Raw genomic sequence first — 23,019 nt, forward strand, 5'->3', positions numbered from 1 at the left:
ATATCCTTGGGCAGTGACTTACATCTGAATATTGAAAAGAATCTTTTTCTTTTGTCTTTTTGTCACTGATAACCAGTAAAATTTATTAAATCATAATCTATAAATGAATGAAAATCTTTTTTTTTTATTTTTGAGATACATATGTTGCATTTTGACAGAAAATATTGAGTTATTCATGCGTAAAAGATTGAATTAGAATGATTTGGTCGTTTATTTCCTTGTTTTATCAGAAGCATAATTTATGAGTTTCTGTATTTATTTATTCCTGTGACGGTATGTTTCTTGCAACCCTGTTTCAAGGTTCAGGTGTTTTATGACAAAATATTTTGCAACATTGTATTTATACAACACATAACATTAGAAAAATTGTGCTCGCAAAATGATTTTTATTGAAACAGTATTTATTCTAATTGATGTCATATAGATAAACAAGTTTTCAATGTAAACTTACGTAGATTCATTTTTGAATAATGGCTAGGTTATTATTGGCGGTAGATTTTACTCACTTTATTTGTATAACGCCACATAGTTAGAAAAATGTGAAGCCATATTGGGACTCAGACACCAGGCCTTGGAACTCTAGTCCAATGTTTTCCTAGGTAACTCTTATCATGCTGAACACGATTTATTCTGCCTTTGTGACCAGTGTAGATCATGATCAGCCTGCACATCTGTGCAGTCTGATCATGATCTGCACTGTTCACCATTCAATCAGTATATTTTTGGTAAGCACCCCTTTTAACAGTTAATAGTATTGTCCAAATTGAAAGATGGACAAGTTCATTATAGAAATTCAGCAGGGTAAGGGTTAGGTACAATGTACTTGGGTCAACAACTCATATATTCATTGTATAAAATATACATGTACTTTGAAAGTCTGTTGCATGGGTATTACATTGAATGTATGTAAACATTGCAGGTACACGGCCAATGACCCGTGTAACCCTCGGTGCCAGTATCTCTACAAGGACCATTACCACTGTAAGATGGATGGCTGTCTAGTCTTGTTTAAATCTAAGGATGGTGTGCGGGAACATGCTAGGTAACTGTCTTCCTTTATTCACTCAGCATCGTCACGTAATTTTATTTATTCTTTTAGAAGTTTACTAAAGATTATTAGCAGCCTCCAAAGCCTAGTGGCAGAGCATCCGCTTTGAGTGCGAGAGGTTGTGGGTTCGATCCCCTGCTTCATTATACTGAAGAAGTGAAAAATGGTAGCCCCCTTGCTTGGTGTTCAGCATAGAACAGGAAACTGGCTTCTCTTCTCTCATACCCTCATGACTGTAAATTGCACCAGGAATGAGGTGCCGAGAGTGATTAATATAAGGTGTAGAAGTTGCTTCACAATCGACCTAATATAAATGAGTATAAACAGAAAGATTACTGAATTAGATAACTAACTAATCTTAGGAAACATACTCTAGACTGTAAATCGTGTGTTATATGCAATGTTTTTTTTTTTCTAATATACTGTGAAATTGTTAATATTCGTGGCGGACTAATTTTCGTGGTCGAGTCAATCTACGAAATTTAATCCCAACAAACAAGTAAAATTCCCATTCATTTTTTGTTCAAAATTTAAAATCCACAAATTCATATCCCCATGAAATTGCCATTTTGACCAAAACCACGAAATTTCATGCCCACGAAATTAAATGATTTTACAGTATATAAATCGATGCCGCTCACAAATTCTAAATATTCAGATTGTTAACACGGGGAATGAGGATCACTAAATAACGCATATGGGAAAATTGCCCAGTCTACAGTGGTCATTCTCGTTTTTATGAGGTGTCGGTTACTAGAGATGGGAAACAAATCATTACTGATAGAATCCTAGAACCTCAAAACAAATAGATGACTGCTATGTAACACTGATTTACTAAACAATGCTGAAAAATGAAGTAGAAGACCCCTTCACCCATCCCCCCCCCCCCCCACACACACACAAACCCCGATAAGTGAATTACAGGACTGAACCATTCTTGAGAATGCACAATAGAACTTTAAAAAAAGATTTTATCCCAGATGTATTTTCCTTTCACATAAAATCTTCAATTTAAAGGGAAGTGATTTTAAATGTGGACCTTTATTTATGACAGATTTCACGAATTACAAGACAGGATTACTCCAATTGCTTACCAGACATACGAGGATGATGAAGAGTGTCCGGACAGATGTCAATATAGTGAAAAGGAGAAACATTATCACTGTATCTGGGTAAGTGTCTTCTGTTTGTGATAGTTTGCTCGATTTTGGCTTATATTGTTCTCCCACATGAGGTAAACATAAATCGTTCAACATTTACAAACTGAATGATAGCTGTGTATGGATAGATAAGGAATACCGAGCCCATATTCAGACAGATCTGAAATGAAGACTTAGTTACTACATTCTGTAGCTTTTCTCAAGTGTCTTGGATATATTGTTTGTTGTAAAATTTCATTTAAAAAGATTTATCAGTATGTCTGTTACGTTTCAGCAAAATTACTGTGCTTGAAACAAAGTATTTTGAGGTCATAGTTTGATAAAAATATGCCAGAATATAGTATTTACAGATGATATCAAACGAAACAGAGCAGACCATATTTGGATTTTTTATGTAAAAAAGAAGGAATACTTTATATAGGAGATTTTCTTACAATTTACATGTCTTTATTTTTGTGTAGTCTGGAAAATATGTATTATTAATTTGATATATATAAACATTTATTTCAGACTGGATGTAACCATGTTGTTCCATATGTTGGACCCACATTTGGTAGACTAGAACACTATCGTATACATGAGTATGCCAGGGCTGCTGCAGGAAAATCGTACAATCGTGGCAGCAAAAGTATACCAAGCATAGAGGACAATAGTATGAGACGAAGGGGCAGACCACCAAAGTATCCAAAAATAGAACTTCCGAAAATACCAAAAGTTGAACTAACTGATGAAGAAATTCGACAGTCCCATGTACAAGCTAGTGATTTAAACGTCACCAGTCAAACAAAAGTTATAAATGGATTCCGCATATTTTCTCCAGATGATCCCTGCCCGGACGAACGCTGTAATTTCATCGGGAAACTTCACTATCACTGTGCCCGACCGAGGTGTTTTACAATCACAGATAGAATTGATGTCCTGAATCTTCATGCAAAGGACTTTCACAGTTTTGTTAAGATTCTGGAAGGCTACGAATTCTTTGACCGAAACGTAAGCTGTCGAAGAATTCACTGCCAAAACAATCAGACAAATCGTCACTTTCACTGCACGAGACAAAAATGTGATTATTCATTCATCAGACATAGCACAATGGCTCAGCATGAGAAGAAACATCAATATTCAGGTGGAAGTTCCACTACTTCAGTTACTCAGTTTTCACCAAAAGAAGTTCCAATATCGCCTAAAACTTTCAGAGATGTTCCATTATCACCATTATTACCTAACACCAATCTTTCACCTGTACTAAGTCAAAAGGCTCCTCAAGGTGGAACGGCAACTTCAGTCATTACGTCTGCTGCAGCTTTCCTTCAAGTGAAGCAGACGCAAAACACAGGTATACCAGTCTTCATATCTCAAGCAGGAAACATAACCAGTCTGTCTCAGGGACCAGTCATTGTGTCACAACAAGCAATTCAAAACCTTTCTCTCAGTGGAACTCAGGTAGCACTTAAACAAACACCGGCCAATGTTGCAACAGTCCCAGTACCAATCAGTACAGTTCAAGCTTTACCGGCATCCGTTACATCGTCTCAGCTTGTAACAGGGTTACCTGCCCCTCTTGTCACAGTAGGTGGCGCTCCGATAGCAATAAGTCCTATAGATAGCACAAACAACAGTAACCCAAGTGTACCACTTACAGTACTCCTACAACGAGGTGTCAATCAAATTCCACAACCAAGTTGGAATGAACTGAGAACCAAAATGCATTATGCCATTTCACAGAATTGTGGCCGTCCTTTTTGTAAACTGAAAAAGAAAGATCATTATCATTGTTTTGATTGTAATCAAGCGTTCTCTGACCCTGCACGATTACGCTCCCACATCGGAAAACATGGCGTGAAGATCCCGCGTGCTGACCAAGGAAGTTCTGTTATCAAACATGCAAGCCAGGTCACTTCTCCCCAACAACAGAAGATAGAGAACCATATAGAAAATCAGGAAGATAGTTTAGATCCTGATGAAGCTCAGTGTCTCGCTGAGGGCAGAGACATGGTTGATAGCAACAGCGATGTTGAAGACCCAAAATCATCATCGCTCAATCTAAACCCTTCTACTTTCTCAGAAATGATCTCAAAAGCACAAGAGCAAAATAAAATTTCTACAGATGCTGAAAGTGATGGTGACGATGGTGATAATGCTTTACATATAGACACTAGTGCTGAATTAGATTATAGTGGTAACCAGTCTGATAGTAATGAACAAAAAGGTGACGTTTCGATCCGATCAGGAAGGAAAATATTTAAGACTAAGAAAGATGATTTTATGAATAGCGGAGATATCAACTTAAGCAAACAACGACAATTGTCCGCACCAAAAAGCAATTCAAAGCAGATGTCTTTGAAAAGTCCGACCACTGGTGGAAATAAGATAATTGGAACTGGTACACGAGGATTGAGAGATGATTCTATTCCGGATGGTTATTCACGTTGGCGCTACAATGAAGAATGTAAATATCCTAAATGTGCTTATCGTCACAGTGTCACTCATTTTCACTGTGTGCGTGATGATTGCGGCTATGGTTTCAGTGATCGTTCACGACTTGTGCAACATACTCTACGTCATGAACGTATCGACAGTATAACTGGTGGCGAACTCCAACAGTACAGAATAAATCAAGACTGCGGAGCCATAGAATGTGAATATAATAAAAAAATGTCCCACTTTCATTGTAAACGATGCTCATACGTGTGCACCGACTCCAGTAAGGTATTGACACATAGAAAATATCACGCTAAAATGGATAATATTTCTAATCAGGGTTTCGAGAAACATACAGCTGCAGATGACTGCGGTGTTAGCCTCTGTCCTTATGCAAGGAAACAGAATCATTTTCATTGTTTAATTGAATCTTGTCGTGCCGCAGCTCTCGGGCCGGTTCAGATGACCTCCCATAAAGCGAAACACACAAGTAGAGATAATCTATAGTTTGTAGGTTTTATTGTAGTAAAAATACTGATTTTTAGTGGCTTTCCCAAGTGTTCCCGTTATTTTCCTCTAAGCTAGAAATTTTCAGATACTTTTAAATGGAAAGGTGCCTTAAAGTTTGTAACAGTATATTTTTTCATTTCTTAATACCAGTTTTTGGTACAACTAATGTAAAGGGCCTGTATGTGATCAGTGTAGGATATATTTTGTAAATATGAAAATATTTATAAACTTGGAAATCAGTGAAGATTGTCATATGAAATGATATTTAATTTCAGTCGATAAGACTTACCTTTTAAATACATTCCCAACATTCCGCCTGACATTCCATTTTTAAATTAAATGATCTCTGTTTAATGAATTTATTTTTACAATTTCCTAGTTTGTTAAGAATTAGAAATTAGATGTTAAACACTAACTGTTGAAGAATGCTATGATTGCAGATATTTACGGTAAAGTATGTGTTAATTGTCTGGAAATTTAGAAAGGAAAAAAAAATCCTTCCAAGCATGAACATTTTTTTTCCAAGTTGTTATCCCAGAATATGATTAAACTGAAATACATATACTTAGAGTATTAATATATTAAACTGACTCAGTAGAGCTGTATGTAAATGTGTACTTGTTATTGTTTTTAGATAAGTTTTGTTCTGTTGAAATTCAGCCATTTTCAAGATAATAAAGTAGTTTTGTTGATTATATACGTTACTATAAATAGTAACAAAATGCCCTTGAAAACGGTCATTTCAGTCACTGTAGACAGAATTGCACTGGCGGAGTGTGCCTAACACGCCGTAATCATGAAAGCCCCGAGGACAGTGGAACTTTGGTGCATTTTCTGATAGATTCTCAGATAATGACATTGTTAATGAAAAAAAATAATACAATATTTTCGTATTATAAGTCAGTTGGAACATTATCAAAATGTTAGACCAAATAAAAAAAAAAAAAATGATAATATTCTGGAACATTCCATTGTATTCTTCACTCCATCTAAACATTACACTATTGTATGATATAATATTTTGTTTCTGATATTATTGGACCACATATATTTTTGTGATAAGATATTTTAAACTGCTGCACAAGATCATTCCACCAAATAATTTTTTTAGAAGTTTTTTTTTTTTTTTCACACCGAAAATCACTGCTGATTTTTTATTGTATATATTACACATGTTTATTTATATATATTACATGTCCTCACATTTTGCATATTATTTTGCTAATTTCCATTTTTTTCTAATAAAGCTAAAGAGCCTTGTTGAAATTTATAATTTAAACAAAACTAATAATTCGTCTGTTGACCGCCAGAACATGCTATCAGCATGTGAAATAAGAAGGCTGATAGCACCTTCTGGCGGTCAACAGATGTAGTATTTTTATTTTTTTGTGCTATCTATTTTTCAAGCCTTTGTGATAATTAATTTTTATGTGCTTAAAAAAAATATGTACTTTTTTTCTTGTAAAATAAACATGTTTTTAAGTTATTTTCTTTTTTCTTATTTACAACAGAACTGTTTAACAGTTTTAAATTTTATGTAGTTTTTTTTTCTTTTTTCACAAATTCATTTGATAGTTTCACATTGCAGTAAGATAGCTGTTTATATTGGAGGGAAAATTGTTGATTTCTTGGATCACTACTGCTGGTAAATCACATAACATATTTCATAGGAAACATTAATTAGATTGAAGTGTGTAATTCTATGTACACAATAAAGTATTCATATAAATCAGCCGTGTTGAATTGCAGTTTAGCGTTTTGAAACATGAATTTTTAGTCAACACCAATATTATTAGAAAACATGTAATATGTCTCTTAACCTTTACCCTGCCAAATTTCTAAAATGGACTGTTCCATCATTCAGTTTGGACAAGACCATTTATTATTCGAAGGGTTGTTCACTGAAAATTTACTGGCTGAATAGCGAACAGTGCAGATCATGATCAGACTGCATGGATGTGCAGGCTGATCATGATCTACACTGGTTGCAAAGGCAGAATCAGTCGTGACCAGCATGGTATGGGTTAATGAGATTTCTAAAACTGAAAATGATCTTTTCTTGTCTCCAGTTGAAGTCAAATACATGTACATAGAACACTTGAAATTGTAACAGTATACTTAATTCTTTTTGTAAATGTAATCTATGCATATTTTTGTACAAATATAGAAATAGATTGCCTTTAAAAGGAAGCCTCATACGATACATTCCAATATAGTGCATGTACATATCTTGTATATTTATATCAATTGTATTTTATGCAGTAACTTTTAACAGAGAATGTATAGTTATTTATTTTAAACTGTTTATATTTTAGTTTTTGTGAAGAGCATGAAAGCTGTCCCTATATACTTAATTTGAAATACAGTAATTCAAAGGAGCATAAAAGCTGTCGCTATGGAATTAACTCAAAATAAAGTAATTCAAAGGAGCATGAAAGCTGCCCCTATAGACTTAATTCAAAATACAGTAATTCAAAGGAGTGTAAAACTGCTGTTGAGAATAACTAAATTTACTGCTCAGGGAACTTAAAAAGAATTTTGTTAATATTTTCATATCTTAGGAGGCAGTAAGTTGTCAAAGCTCTTAGAAAACAGTTAAAAACCACACACAAGTCTGTGACCATGTACCTGAAATATAAATATTGCAATGTTAACATGACTATATTTGTCTTATTACAAACCATCATCAGTAAATACCTAACAGATGTCTGTCCGATGACTGCAACTTAAAATTAGCTTAACGAAGATATGTATTCCCATCTGCAAGTCACTGTGTCATATCTTAGGATCAAAACTACTCAACTAATCTTTCCACTAAAACTTGAATTCTAGCAGCTTTTATTTTTTTTAAAGTACAAAAATGCATTTAAATCTATAAAAGGCCTCTTAATTTTATACTTCATCCTGGTAGATTCGACACTAAGAGGTTAGTGTCGTTTGCTGCCTCTTTTATACTGTGTCCTGAATGGCAGAATGGACCATTTTGAAAAATTGGGCATAGAAGCCTCTGCAGAGAACTGATAGTAATTTTGTAAAATGTTAGTTTTTTAAGTTGAGTTTGTGTTGTTTGTAGCTTTTGCAAGGTTAAACAATGGTTCTATTCACTTGCATTTTGGCTGTCTTAAAAATTAAAAATTTATTTCCCAATTTCTTTTAACCAGTTTATGTGGAATATGGTGAAGTCAGGTATGCTAGACTAAGTGTATATATGTTACGTTTCTTTGTGAGTTCAGAATTAAACATTATCATTTCATCTTGCAGTCAGAAAATTGGAACATTACTTACGTCATTTACATAAATAAGTTTACAATTAACAGAGAAATGTGATAGAAGGCGTTCATGTCTCAGACCACTAGTCATAATATAAAGTTGTTTTACTCAGGCATCATGTATTACGTAATTGGTTAAAAATCTATTTATTTTCACCTTATATTTGATATTTGTTGTAACTTGTGTATTTTTTCATTCAGTCTGCTATATTTATTCTTGAATTTTATACAGATTTTGTATGATTGTAATGTATTTTGTGTGCTTGTTTCTGTCAAATGCGTGAAAACAAAAATTGTATAACACAACGTTAATTTGAATGGGAAAAAATATTTATGTTAGTTGTATGGAAATAAAGGTTAATTTGCATGAAAAAAAAGGAAAAATGTATGGAAAATGTTACTTTGTATGGACAAAAGGAAAATTGTATGGAAAAATGTTGATTTATGTGGGGAAAAAAAGGTTAATTTGTACTGAGAAAAATGTTAATGTACCGGTAATACAACATATTTTTAACACTAAAATTTATTTAAGATATGGCTCTTTCTGGTGATTTTATATAGAATATTTAACATTGTTCAGTATTCTTTAACATGTAGAGGAAGTGTGTTGATTTTATGTATGTAGATTGAAATGAAATCATGGTAGAAACTGTATATTGACCATGTTTTATACACATTTATATGAAGGTCACAGATTTCCAGGTGAGGAATGATGTGTATGTGATATAGTGCTAACTAGTCCTATCATATTTATACATGTAATATATACATGTTAGCTGACATAGTAAAAACCACTGTCTAGTTGGATTTTTTTTGTTGAGATTTTGGTTAAAATGTTAAGATAAAATCTGTTCTGAAGAAATTTGTATTCATTGAGGTATCTCTAAAATCTGCAAGATGGTGTTTTTACTGTGATAATGCAGAAAATTGTTAAGATTTGTGTAAAATGCACAATTCTAATTTTATGTGTATTGTCATGTTTCTTTGATCAATAGGTTAAAATAAAGAAAAGTCAGAGAGCAGTTCTTCAGATTTTTCCCAAATGTTTGCCAGTCATAGATATTAATTACTCCGTTTTTTTTCCCGCTTACAAGCCAATAGTTAAAGTAAAGGGGAGTCTTTCTGATGAGTATTTTGGCACAGTTATTTTTTAGTATTATTAGACAATATCTTCTCCAAATGCAATTTCGGCTTTCCGTTCTGTTACGAAAAAGTCATGAGCTTGTATGAGCCGGTTTAAGATTCAGTTAAAGCCCAAAAAAGTATCGGACAGAAGTTGCTGGTCGCCATTACAAGTCCACTAACGTAACATTTAACAGTAAAAATTAATTGAGACATGTCACCATGTTACATATTCACACTCTCCCATAAGTAAAGCCAACAAAGTAACCAGGATAAAATCCTACATAATAGATAAGCTGCTGAAAAAACTAAAACTGTTGTTGTACATGTGTTAATTTTACATACACATATGCCGTCCTGATTCATTTCAACGAAGTCATAAATGTGCCTAAGTCATTTTATTGTCACATATATTTTTGAAGTGTCATTTGCACAATGTCATAATTATAATGTATCAATGTTGTTTGGAATTTGCATAATTATTAGTGAACTAGTTATATATAAGATAAGAGTGAAATTCAGAGTGACAGCTAAGGCAAAGGTTGTTGTTTATGATACATTGTATATTTATCTTGGGAATGAACTGTTTGATGCTTGGTATCATCTTAAAGCTTGAAAACAGTCAGACACAATGATAATACGAAATGTGTTAAATTTCATACACATTAATGACAATTTTGTAATTTCAAAAAAAAACAAAAAAAAAAAAAAAACGGGTATTTCGTAGGGGCTTGGATTTTAAATTTCAAAGATATAAAATGTGAAATTTGTCAAATGTGTTTTATTTTCAAGGATTCACAAACCTCAAAACCTACAAAATGTAATCCTCAACGAAAAATAATTCTGCAGTATATTGATTTTTGATGAAAGATAACTTTTGCCATGATTGTCATTTTGAATAAGGCGGCAACAGCCTTTCACTGGTCTAAAATACAACAAATTCATACTGTGTTTTTTCCTAGAGTCGAAGAGTTTATTTATATGCCAGTAAAATATGCTGATTTTGAAATAAACAGATTCCAGAAAAAAAAAAGATTTTTTTTGTGTTGTATTGTATTAGGCAGTGGTTGGATCCATATTTCTGTACAGTTGTGTTGGCATAAAATCAAATGGACTTTTAATTGTTTGTACAAATCCATGGTAGAATGGTTCAGGTGGGGCTTTCTTATTCCCAAGTACTATGGGTTTGGGTTAAATTCTATCATGCAGCAAGACAGTCTGAAAACAATGCTACAACATAATGAATGGGGAAGAAGAGTATTCGAATCCGATCAAAAAGATGTTTCTGTGGTGTAGTCGCAAGAAGTCTGAAGAAAAAAGATTCTGTGTTTCCATTTTTCACACATTTTAGTGTTAGAATGTATTCTGCCATTGCAATTTTGTAGACTGAAACCGAAAGTAGGTGCTTAATCATGTGTGAATTTTTTAAATCTATTCCACCTGGTTTCAAGGTCACCGACTGAATCACTTGACTTTCACCACTTGGTTCAAAAGCTCACTTGCGCTGTAGAATTCTTGCATTATGATGTGCCTCTGTGGCTGAATGGTTACGGTCACTGACTTCAAATCACTTGCCCCTAACCAGTGTGGGTTGAAGCCTCACTTGGGGCATTGACTTCAGCATGTGAGGAAGCCATCCAGCTGGCTTACTGAAGGTCGGTGGTTCTACCCAGGTGCCCGCTCGTGATGAAATAATGCCCAGAGGAGCACCTGGGGTCTTCCTCCACCATGGAAAGTCGCCATAATGACATATAATTGCGTTGATGTGATGTAAAACCCAACAAACAAAATCTTTCATGTGGTGAAGCCAGCCGGCTTGCGGGAGGTCCGCGGTTCTAACCAGGTGTCTACCATATGTCTAAAGTAATGCTTCAAGAAACATCTGGTCGTCCTCCACCATGAAAACATATAAACCACCTGGTAATAAATGAAGAGTTGAGCTCACTAAGATCAGGACTTACAGGAAAGTCTCTATGACCCTATCCAATTTTGAGAGGAACAAACATAATAGCCTCTTATTTTCTGTCAAGTTCATTGCTAGATAAGTGAACATGAATGAAAACTGTCCTGAGATATTCAAAACGCAAACAAGAGGATCATGATGACCCTATATGGCTCCCCTGTTGAACTTGGTCTTGGAATCATCAATATGAACATTTTGACCGTTTCATGAAGATGGGGTCATAAATGATAACAAGCTTTTCTTTTGATTTGAGTGGTGACCTAGTTTTTGACCCAACATGACCCAGTTTCGAACTTGGCCTAGGAATCATCAAGACAAGAGGCCCAAATGGGCTTAAGTCGCTCACCTGAAGAAAACCTTAACCATCTGACTTTGCTTCTCACTAGGTTTGGTGAAAATCCTTTAATAAGTTGTTCATTAAACAACAGTTATTTAAAGGTTTTTTTCTATATTTTGCTGTGGTATTTCTATTTGCTCAAGTGCCCCCATTTGAACAAATTTGGTATGAAACCTTGTAATGATGTTACAGACCAAGTTTGATGAAGATCCATTAAGTGGTTTATGAGAAGGAGTTCTTTAAAGGTATTTCTTTTTTAAGTTCTAATGGCCCCTAAAAGTGGTCAAGTGCTCCCAACTGAACAAACATGGTAAAGGACCTTATAATGATATTCCAGACAAGGTTTGAAGAAGACCCATCAAGCAGTTCGTGAGAAGAACTCATTTTAAGGCAATTCTATTTTAACTGTAGTGGCTCCTGAATTGAATAAATTTCCAGAGGACCTTATAATAATGCTACAGACCAAGTTTGATGAAGATCAATCAAACAGTTCAAAAGAAGAAATCGTTACAAGCTTTTTGTTTATTTTCAGACCTAACAACTCCTACAAGGGGCCAAGTGCTCCCATTTGAACAAATTTGAGAGAGCACGTTATAATGATGCTACAAACATGTTTGATGAAGAACCATCAAGGAGTTCATGTGAAATTGTTTAAAGGTATTTCTAATTTTAGCTCTAGCAGCCACTCAAAGAGGCCACTTGGCCCCATTTGTATAAAGTTAGAAGAGGACTATATATAATAATCCTTAAGACTAAGGTTGATAAACATCCATCAAGCAGTTCATGAGAAAAAAATCTTATAAAAGTAACTCTATTTTTAGCTCTACTGCCCCAAAAAGGGGCCAAGTGTCCCAGTTTGAACAAAGCTGCTACAGACCTAGTTTGTTTTTATGGTGAACATTGATGTCAAGTTATTTCAATATCCCTTTATGGTTGGCAAACTTACAACCCGGACAAGAACTTACATGCACGTATGGACTCACAGACATAGACACACGGACGGACAGTATGATTTTAATATGCCCACCTTCGAGGGGGGGGGGGGCATAAAAATAATTCTAAGACAGAGTTATTCTATTACAAAGGTAAGTAACAAGTGACGCACAAAACCTGTTTCATTGTTGGAGTTATCCTTCTGCCCCCCAAAACAGAAACAGAGAATATTCCATAAAACTATAAATATAGACATTCATTATTCAGTCTGGAAATCACAGAATTTGAAGAAATTTAGTTACAGATTTGCTGGCTTCATACCAAAAAAAGGTATATATTAAGTAAATTTATCTTAACTCCCTGGGGCCGAAATGCGATATAGGCGTTATATTTTCTACCTCTGTAGCCAGGACTCTCCAGGACGGTAGTCGCGGCACTGAGATCATGATGCTTGTTAATTTTTGATAATCCTGACAAAAGCAAAATTACTTTGCATACTGGCTATTATTTCTTTGATGTTATAATTACTAGTTGTGCTAATAATTAGTTCCCTTGTTAAAATAAATGTCTGTAACTATGGGGTAATGTAAATGAAATAAAAAGACGATCTCCGCTGTGTTTCGTTCATACTGTATTTCAAAAGAGTAAAATAATGTCTTCGGCCAGAGATCTTTCTTAAAATGAAGAAAATATTTATTTATTATCATGCCGATTCTGAAATATCGGTTCCGTAAGATTGATGACTCCGACGATGCGATTCCATTATCAGACAAATGAATGGTCGGATAATGTTAAGTTTTAGAAGGCTGAAATATTGGTGCACTTACATCACATACGATACAAATGGATAAAAAATAACACAATAATGCAATGCATGTTTCATAAAATACAATATATATATATATATATGCTTGTAAATTTAATAATTATTCAAAGATGGATGTAAATATTACAACTTAACTGTCTCAGCGCGTGACACAACATTTGTGTATATGTTTAGAAATAGATTATACATCAAAATAAACCACTGATATTCACACAAAAACGGGTGTAAATTTACGTAACGCTGATGTAAACATTTATTATCGCATAGTGCGGCAATTTTCCTTTGATCTTTGCAGCATGTTATACATAGTAACACACATTATTACTACAAAACTGTGCTGATATCTTACAAAACTGTTGCGATATATATCAACACGGAAATCTCTATGCCCAGTAGGCATTTGACGTCGGTTAGACGTCGTATAGACGTCGGACCCCGACGTCGGATTAACGTTGGATTTTGGTTGGATTTGCAAACCGTTTAGACGTCGGATCCCGACGTTGGCTAGACGTCGCAATCCGACCATTTTCCAACCTAAATCTAACCACTTTTCAACCAAAATCTGACCAAATTTTCTACGTAATTTGCGGTCTAACAAGTGATCAACACATGTATTTTATCATCTTTATTTTATATTATGACGACGTAAGTCAAATACAATAAGTCCAAAAAGTAATCCGATAATTGAAACTTTCAAGTTTCGTCAGTTTTGCATGATTCTTCAACTCCGTTAATATTTCCATCTGAAATGTATAAAATTTGTCAGTTTCATCATTTCATAAAAATAGAAAATTTATATAAATATACTAGTGCTATTAATAAGAGCTTAATTACTAAGTGCAAAACAAATATGTAATATTTCAAATTCTATGAAAAATCTTCTATAATTTCGTAAAATGTAAAAGTTTGGTGTTAATTGAAATTGCTTTACAAACAAATATGCATCAGTCTGTGAAAAAATACGGAACATTAATCAGCATAACTATTAAAATAAGTATAAATTTTTAAAATCTGTTACTCAAGATTGCGGATCCCTCCCTTTTAAAGTATTTATAAACTTGCTCTATCTTACCCAACACATATCAATTACAGGAAGACTGGTAACCGATGCAGGCTTATCTCGCGGATGAGACTATAAATTAACATTTTAGAGAAAGATCCTTAGGTAAAAATTATACATTGTATAAATGCACTTTATCTTGAACAGTTTAAAAATTCGTGAAAATCCGTTTCCGAAAAAAGACAACTCATGCGATAATTATAATATAATTAACAGTATTTGATGTTCGAATGAACTATTAAATAATATGCGCATGTCCAGGCTTTTAATGAAAACATTATATAATAAATATAAATATCTGAAACTAACTAGCAAATTATACTAGTTAAAAGTTTTATAATTCATAACATTAATCAGACATTTCTATCCAAACCTAATTCCAACGTCTTCTAACGTCAATCTGACGTCTATTAGACTCGTGATATATGTTGGTAAGACTTGATTCGAGTCGCCGACGTCGCGACCAAAATCCAACGTCTAACCACGTCGATACGACGTCAGTGTTACTGGTGGATTTCATAAAAAAAAAGTTCCGATATATATCACACAGAAAACGTTCGAAATATATCGAACGCTTTCTTCTTAAATGAGCTCCTATCAAGGAGTATAATTTTGTTCCTTTCAAATAAAATATGATTATTGTCTCCAATTTACAGTTCACAGAGAAAGAATTGTCACAAACACCTACATTTATAAAGTAAAAGAATAAATAAATTAGAATATTTCAAAAACTTGATAGTTATTGCCAAATTCAGAAATACATGAAATATATGAAATTCTGAGATTTCTCAAATGTTTCTTTTTCTTTGATTTTTTTTACAAACAAAACAACAAGTTTTACAATATGTCTGGCCAATGAAATGCAAAGATTTAAAACCAATGCAGAAATTTGTTGGGTACTTTTATCTGGGGAACACATTTTCTAAAACAGGAGTTTTAGTGTTTCAGTCAGCGAGGCGCAGAAAGGGAATCAAAATAGTAAAAATAATAATAAACAAATTTAAATGAAAATAATATATAAATTTTAATGATAAACTATGCGATAAAACAGTTATAATATGTAGTGCTCGTGTGTTACCAGGATATATCAGAGCTAGGGGTACATCTCGTTATTTTTCTCTTCACATATCTGTCTCGGCCTACCGGCCTCGACGATATGTGCAGAGAAAAATACCCTCGATGTACCCCTAGCTCTGATATATCCTGGTAACACACTCTCACACATACTATAACTATTACGTGTTAATGATGCATTTCTATTTATGGGAATTTAATGTTCAAATATCTATTAAACGCTGTAGGTGTGTTAAAATTGTGAATATTTCGAAGTGAAAATTTTGTTCTATTTGGATATAAGCTACGGACGAAATTGGATATAAAAAATATTTGTTCAAACTTCGAATATTTTGTCAGTATATTTTAATTTACACCCATGTTAATAATGTTTCCCTGCATGATTTCAACTGACTGTATGCGAGTGTGGTTATGATAAGGTTAGATAATGTTCTTCCACGTCAGGTAGTAATCTTATCCCGCCGCAGCAGGTATGTTACGATATCGGCCTCAGGGAGTTAAAATACAAAATATTAATGTGATATTTTTGACTTTTCATTATAGTTCTAAACAGCATAATTATTGAATTATTAGCCTGACTACTACATAAAATTCTATCAAATTTCAGAATTGTACTCAAAAATGTCCCTCCATCTTATGAAATAAATAAGAGTACAAAAATAAATTAAAGTATCTGATAGAGTATCATCAGTCATCAGTCTACAAAATAATCAGATTTTGTTTTCTTTATTTTCAGAATGTTTCAACAACCTGGTTATATTGAGAATGTGTCACTGGGACTGTCAGAGGTGCTTGCTGATATAGGAGTGAATGAGAGAATTGTTAAGAAAAGAAGAAGAACATGGCTGCTAGCAGAATCTATGGATAAAAAATCAGCAAAACTATATGATGTGAATGGTTCGTCATACTACCTTGGCAGTCAGTGTGAGGGAACAACTACACTGGGACTCGAGTCAGACACTGATCAACTTGTCTGTCCTAACATTTTTAATGTGATACAAGACTGGGCTGACTGGGAACCTGATAAAAACAATTACCTGATGACCCAAGATGAGTCTGTATCATCTGGTTATTGTCGACTACAACGCCTGAGAAATGATGCTCCTCTTCCATACAGCAATGTACCTAATGAACACCATTTCAGAGACACAATGGGAAGAATATTGCTAAAGAACACTGTAATGTCAGCAATAGCTGATGTTTTTGAGAGAGGAGTAAAACATGGTCCAGCATATGCCGAACAAGAACAACATGGTGTTAGGGATACTGACACTGTTCCTGCTTTATCTTGTAAATCATGGCCTCTACAAGCTAGACAATGGGTTGAACAGCAAGGTGTAGGTCTGTGGCCACCAGATCACATGAAGAGATATTGTAGCAGTACTGGATGTTTTGTTGTTGGTGTTGGAAGCAAAGGCAGAGAAAATGAAGAGCTTGAATGGAGAATATCAACATCTATAGCTGAAAGGTGTTTAATGTTCAATCTAAATATCACCCAGATTCGATGTTACGTACTGACGAAGATGATGTTAAAAACATTCATCAAGCCACACTTTGACGACACTATTTCAAGTTTCATGTGTAAAACTGTTCTATTCCATTGTATTGCAAATACAGGTTTCAACATTTGGAGAAAAAATAAGTTACTTGTTTGTCTATCATTGTGTTTATTTGTCCTGTACAATGGTATTTTAAATGAATATTGTCCACATTTTATCATACCTGGAAACAATTTGATGAGAAGACATATTCCTCATGAATCTAAACCTTACATTCTTGAAATACTGAGGTATATTATAAACAGCAAAGGGAGAGCACTATTGGAGACTGATTGTGATGATCTTGGTGCAAGGCTTCAGCTGAAGTTGAGTAACTTGCTCTTTGGGTATGATTTAAAAAGAAGTGGCATGATTTCAGGACACTTATTACTATCAACTGCACAATTCATTGATCTGAGAATACAGGACTGTCTAACTGAAATTACATACGGTAGTTACAAAGAAACTGTACAGACATTGCTGAAGGATATTTTCAAACTAGCCATTATTTATGATCAGTGCCAGGGACTGGATAAAACAGCTTGCAGTCTTCTGGCTCCACAGTTCTGTACCACCCTTGGATCTGTCCTGGGGTCCTGCAGTATTCAACAGTACCATGCTATATCAGCAGAAGCTCTCACCTGGATCTCACTGGGTCTGAACACAGATGTTGCATCTAGTAAACTGAAGCTAGCCTCCATGTTTTACTGTATAGGGGATACTCAAAGAGCAGAAATTGTTCTCAGAGATATTGAAGGAAGCTATGATCTAAATATTGTAGAGCCTATTTGTAAGTGTCATAATTTCATCAAACAAGCCAGAAGAAATGGATTCTTCCCAATATGTGACAATCATAATGAAGAAGCTATACAGTACACTACAGCATTCTGTGTCAGATTTGTGCCATGTGAAATTAACTGTGTTCCACATGAACTAAGACATGAAATGTTTAGATCTACACAAGAGGACCTAGCTTTCAGAGGTAGACATGACCAATGGATGGACTGGGCTATGGTAGATTCTCTCCCTTACCTCTACTTCCTACAATACAAGACCTACAGCACTATTCAGAGACAAGAAGAAAAGCAAAGAGCCCTTTCCAACCTTATCAGAACCATTGACCAGGAACCAAACCTTGGACACAGGGAAACATCATTGAATCTACTGGGACAGTGTATGGAACAAGAGGACCGAGCTAGAGATGCTTTACATTGTTATTTGTTGTCCTTAAATCTAAGGGAGAGAAACAATGCTGCCAAGTTCCATATCTGTAGACTGCTGTCTACTCTGGCAAATGACCATTAGTTTAATATGAACAATTAAGTTATTTGACCAGTAAGTGAGAATATCAGTTCATACAATATTTGAGCCATGCCATGAGGAAACCAACATAGTGCATTTGCGACCAGCGTGGATCCAGACCATGCTATTCGCTTTCAAAGCCTATTGGAATTAGAGAAACTGTTAGCGAACAGCATGGATCCTGACCAGACTGCCCAGATGCGCAAGCTGATCTGGATTCATGCTGATTGCAAACACACTATGTTGATTTTCTCATGGCGCGACACATTTAAGTATACTGGTACAAGTGATATATCCTACAGTTTTAATGAAATGACTGTGGCTCACTGTGTGTGTCACAAATTGACATACGGGCCTTATTTTATCTGTAGTGTAAATGCAGGTATTGCATCATCTTTTTGTAAATTTTTGAGTTATTGAGGTAAATGTCAGATTTCACGCATGAAATACCTCTCATGTTTTTCTGTATTTCATAACATAAATTTCCATGTAAATTTCATTAAATTCTGTTCAGTAATAAGAAAGTTGATATTTTATAAACTTCAGTAATTTATGTTTTTATCCCCAAAACCACTATAATGGGCCTCAAATTGTCAATTTAAATTCGCGCCAAAGTAGTTAGATTCCCCGGCTATATCGTGAATCCCGTGGAAACACAAATAGTCGGAGCTCACGGCTTAACCGTGAATCCCATGAAATTTAGTATTTGGCGGGACATTATCCTTTAAATAGACTGGACTAGATATGCCTTGCGCACACCACCTTCGGACATTATAGACGAATCTATGTCTGAATTATTTTCTTGCTAGAAATTTATGCTCGATCGAGGTAAGAAATTTATTTGTTAGATTTTTGTATGATTTTTGCATTACGATTTTTTTTGGGTAAATTTTTGGTCATTCTACAGAATTCTGTAACATTTACTTTTCGGCATATGATTTTAGCTAGTTTCGGTATGTCAGGATGATTTATTAAATTTTTCAGACTTTTGTAAATTATTTCGAAAGAGGAATCTAAAATGTTTCATTTATATAAGATGTAAAATTTGTACTGAAATTTGTAACATGATATTTATAAAGTACTTTGTTTCAAAAACTTATGTCAAACATTTTGTTAATTATGGAACGCCATTACTGCATTGTATGGTTATGTATAAATCTATATGGCAAGTCTAGTGCCATGTTTGTAATATATTATTGTAATATGAAATTGTGTGACAGTCTATTGCATACACATACAATGTCCGTTTTAGTGTATGGCATTAGATATTATATGGATGCCAACTATCATATAACGTTTGATTTACATTGAATTTTGTTAATTTGTAGTTGTAAATAATGGCTGCAGTTTATCATGTCCGTATCTATAATGTTTCCTCATATACTTTTCATATCATTTCATACTTTAACTTTAGTCTTTTAAGTAAGTAATCTTTGTAATAATGGAAGTAATAAGTGACGTATTTTAATCATGTGACGTTTGAACTTAGTAGCACATATATTTTGTATAAGTAGCACGTATTATTTATGGGAGCCTACGGAGGTATGGTATACCCAAAGGAGCAGTTTTATGCCCTGACTTATTTGTTTTGCTATGGTGCTTACCATATGTTATATATTTTAGCTTCTTCCGCCAGACGATTTTCCTGGTGATGTCATAACCCGGAAGTACAATGCCCGAGGTTCACTTGTCTTCACTCGCCTGGATGTGATATTCCCAGCGCAGAGCTTTCGTCCCATGGTTGTGCCGTAAACCGCAAAGACGATGATTTTTGTTATCCTCTGAAGTCAGCTCAGGGATGCAATCACCTACCACCATAGGGAGCCAATACGGAATCAACGTATTCACGGTTTAAAGGGACTGTATTTTGAATTTAGAAGCTGTTTTGTTTGTGCTACTTAAAGTTCACAATTACATTAAAGACCTGTGTCACGTCAGATTAGAATGGACTATAAGAACTTTTGTATCTAGAGATACTGAACTTTCTTTTTTTTTCTTTCTTCTAATCAGTTTTTTTTTTCTTTTCATATCTATTCATTGTTAATAATCATCTTATGTAAATAAATTTGTAAATATTGTAAAGGGTGTTGATTTGTTCTGATGGTTACTGTCGCCGGTACGGCCTTTCCTGTCACAGTGTGATAAAAGGAAATCAAGCACTTTTCTGTTTAAAAATGAAAAAAGACAAATATCCCAATCAGCTTCACTTGGAAAGGCTGAACTGTACATAAAATTTTGCTTGAAAGTTTGTTTTAGATTAATTTTAACTCAGAAATATCTTTTATAATTATGTTTGATGTTGAATTACCTCTTAAATCTTCATTTTCTGCTGACTTATTTAATAAAATAGTGTAGCCTTTGTTTTAAGAAGGTCATTGATAAAAACTATCTACACACCAAGTATACTGAGATTAAGTGTACCCAAACTAAATAAAAAAATTTGGATCCCAGCCGGATTTGAACTGACACCCTTCCGTTCCACAGTCAGACCAAAAAGTAGCTTTTGGCCCAATGCTCTATACCACTGTGCCACCATTGAATTTTCTAAGTATGAACATTATTTAAGTTATGCTAATCTTTAACTTGACCCCAATGACACAATACCGGTGTAACAGTCAGTTTTTTTCCCAGGGAAAAAACTGACTAGTTAGTTTCTTCCCTGGGGAAAAGAATTGACTAGTTAGTTTTTTCCCCGGGGAAGAAACTGACTAGTCAGTTCTTTCCCCTCCTAGTCAATTTTTCCCCCCAATCGCAACTGCATGGTTACTCTTGATTATTCTTATGGGGGGAAAAAACTAACTAGTCAATTCTTTCCCCCCTCATCAATTTTCCTGGCTAGTCAATTATTTCCCCTGTTAGGTAATTGGAACTGGTTTTCTTGGTTATTCTTAAATAACCTGTTTTTTATTTCCGATAGTCGGTTTTCATTTAAATTGCATATAAAATAAGAAATATGTTTCATATTTTGTGTAAATTAAAGAAATGTTTTTAAACGAACTTATTTTAATTTCTGTTTTTTTTTATTTGCCTTTTTCCTGTTTCAATTTCTTCTAAGGTAAGGAAATTACTGCTGGTCAGTTCTTTTCCCACATAGCCAGTACATGACCAGTAAGGTGGGGGGAGTAAATTGACCAGTCAGTTCTTTTCCCCCTAGCCTGTACTTGCTCTGTTAGGTGGGGGAAGAAATTGACTAGTCAGTTTTTTTCCCCCCCTAGCCAGTACTTGACCTGTCGGGTGGGGAAATGAAATTGACCAGTCAGTTCTTTCCCCCCTAGCCACTACTTGCTTTGTCAGGTGGGGGAAGAAATTGACCAGTCAATTCTTTCCCCCCTAGCATATATTTACCTATCAGGAGGGGGAAGAAATTGACCGGTCAGTTCTTTCCCCCCTAGCACATACTTGACCTGTCAGGTGGGGGAAGAAATTGACTAGTCAGTTCTTTACCCTCCTAAGCCAGTACTTACTCTGTTAGGTGGGGGAAAGAACTGACTGGTCAATTTCTTCCCCCACCTAACAGAGCAAGTAATGGCTAGGGGGGAAATAACTGACTGGTCAATTTCTTTCCCCACCTAACAGAGCAAGTAGTGGCTAGGGGGGAAAGAACTGACTGCTCAATTTCATTTCCCGACCCGACAGGTCAAGTACTGGCTAGGGGGGGAAAGAACGGACTAGTCAATTTCTTCCCCCACCTGATAGGTCAAATATATGCTGGGGGGAAAGAACCGACCGGTCATTTCCCCACGCGACAGGTCAAGTAATGGCTAGGGGGGAAAGAACTGACTAGTCAATTTCTTCCCCCACCTGACAGGTCAAGTATGTGCTAGGGGGGAAAGAACTGACCGGTCAATTTCTTCCCCCTCCTGATAGGTCAAATATATGCTAGGGGGGAAAGAATTGACTGGACAATTTCTTCTTCCCATCCGACAGGTCAAGTACTGGCTAGGGGGAAAGAACTGACTGGTCAATTTTTTCCCCCACCTGATAGGTAAAGTATAAGCTAGGGGGGTAAGAACGACTGGTCAATTTCTTCTCCCGACCTGACAGGTCAAGTAACGGCTAGGGAGGAAAGAACTGACCGGCCAATTTCTTCCCCCACCTGACAGGTCAAGTACTGGCTTGGGGGGAAAGAACTGACTAGTCAATTTCTTCCCCCACCTGACAGTTCAAGTATAATGCTAGGAGAGAAAGAACTGACCGGTCAGTTTTTTCCCCCACCTGATAGGTCAAGTATATGCTAGGGGGGAAAGAACTGGCTAGTCAATTTCTTCCCCAACCTGATAGGTCAAGTATATGCAAGGGGGGAAAGAACTGACTGGTCAATTTCTTTTCCCCACCCGACAGGTCAAGTACTGGCTAGGGGGGAAAGAACTGACCTGTCAATGTCTTCTCACCACACCACAGGCCAAGTACTATCTATATATAGGAGGGAAAAAACTGACTAGTGAATTTCTTCCCCCAC

At 35.1% G+C, this 23,019-nt stretch overlaps 2 protein-coding genes across 6 annotated transcripts in view; both read left to right on the forward strand.

Annotated features, from left to right (window-relative positions):
* LOC123526565 (zinc finger protein castor homolog 1-like) overlaps nt 1-10,560 on the forward strand; it is a 50,253-nt gene extending 39,693 nt beyond the window's left edge. For all 4 annotated transcript variants that reach the window (XM_045305782.2, XM_053523062.1, XM_045305783.2 and 1 more), the window contains 3 exons: nt 920-1,042; nt 2,103-2,220; nt 2,719-10,560. In XM_045305782.2, coding sequence (XP_045161717.2) covers nt 920-1,042; nt 2,103-2,220; nt 2,719-5,133 — 2,656 coding nt within the window. In that variant the 3' untranslated portion in view covers nt 5,134-10,560. The remainder of the gene's footprint in view (nt 1-919; nt 1,043-2,102; nt 2,221-2,718) is intronic.
* A 5,327-nt stretch (nt 10,561-15,887) lies between these two features.
* Nucleotides 15,888-18,893, forward strand: LOC128548405 (uncharacterized). 2 transcript variants are annotated; one of them, XM_053523063.1, is made up of 2 exons: nt 15,888-16,190; nt 16,457-18,893. In XM_053523063.1, the coding sequence occupies exons 1-2, from the start codon at nt 16,132-16,134 to the stop codon at nt 18,561-18,563; spliced, it is 2,166 nt and encodes a 721-aa protein (XP_053379038.1). In that variant the 5' UTR covers nt 15,888-16,131; the 3' UTR covers nt 18,564-18,893. The 2 variants fall into 2 exon arrangements, with proteins under 2 accessions (XP_053379038.1, XP_053379039.1); XM_053523064.1 differs by having other exon boundaries at nt 15,888-16,054.
* Nucleotides 18,894-23,019: the final 4,126 nt, after the last annotated feature.

This window comes from Mercenaria mercenaria, chromosome 14 (assembly GCF_021730395.1).
Source record: "Mercenaria mercenaria strain notata chromosome 14, MADL_Memer_1, whole genome shotgun sequence".
Classification (NCBI taxonomy): Eukaryota; Metazoa; Mollusca; class Bivalvia; order Venerida; family Veneridae; genus Mercenaria; species Mercenaria mercenaria.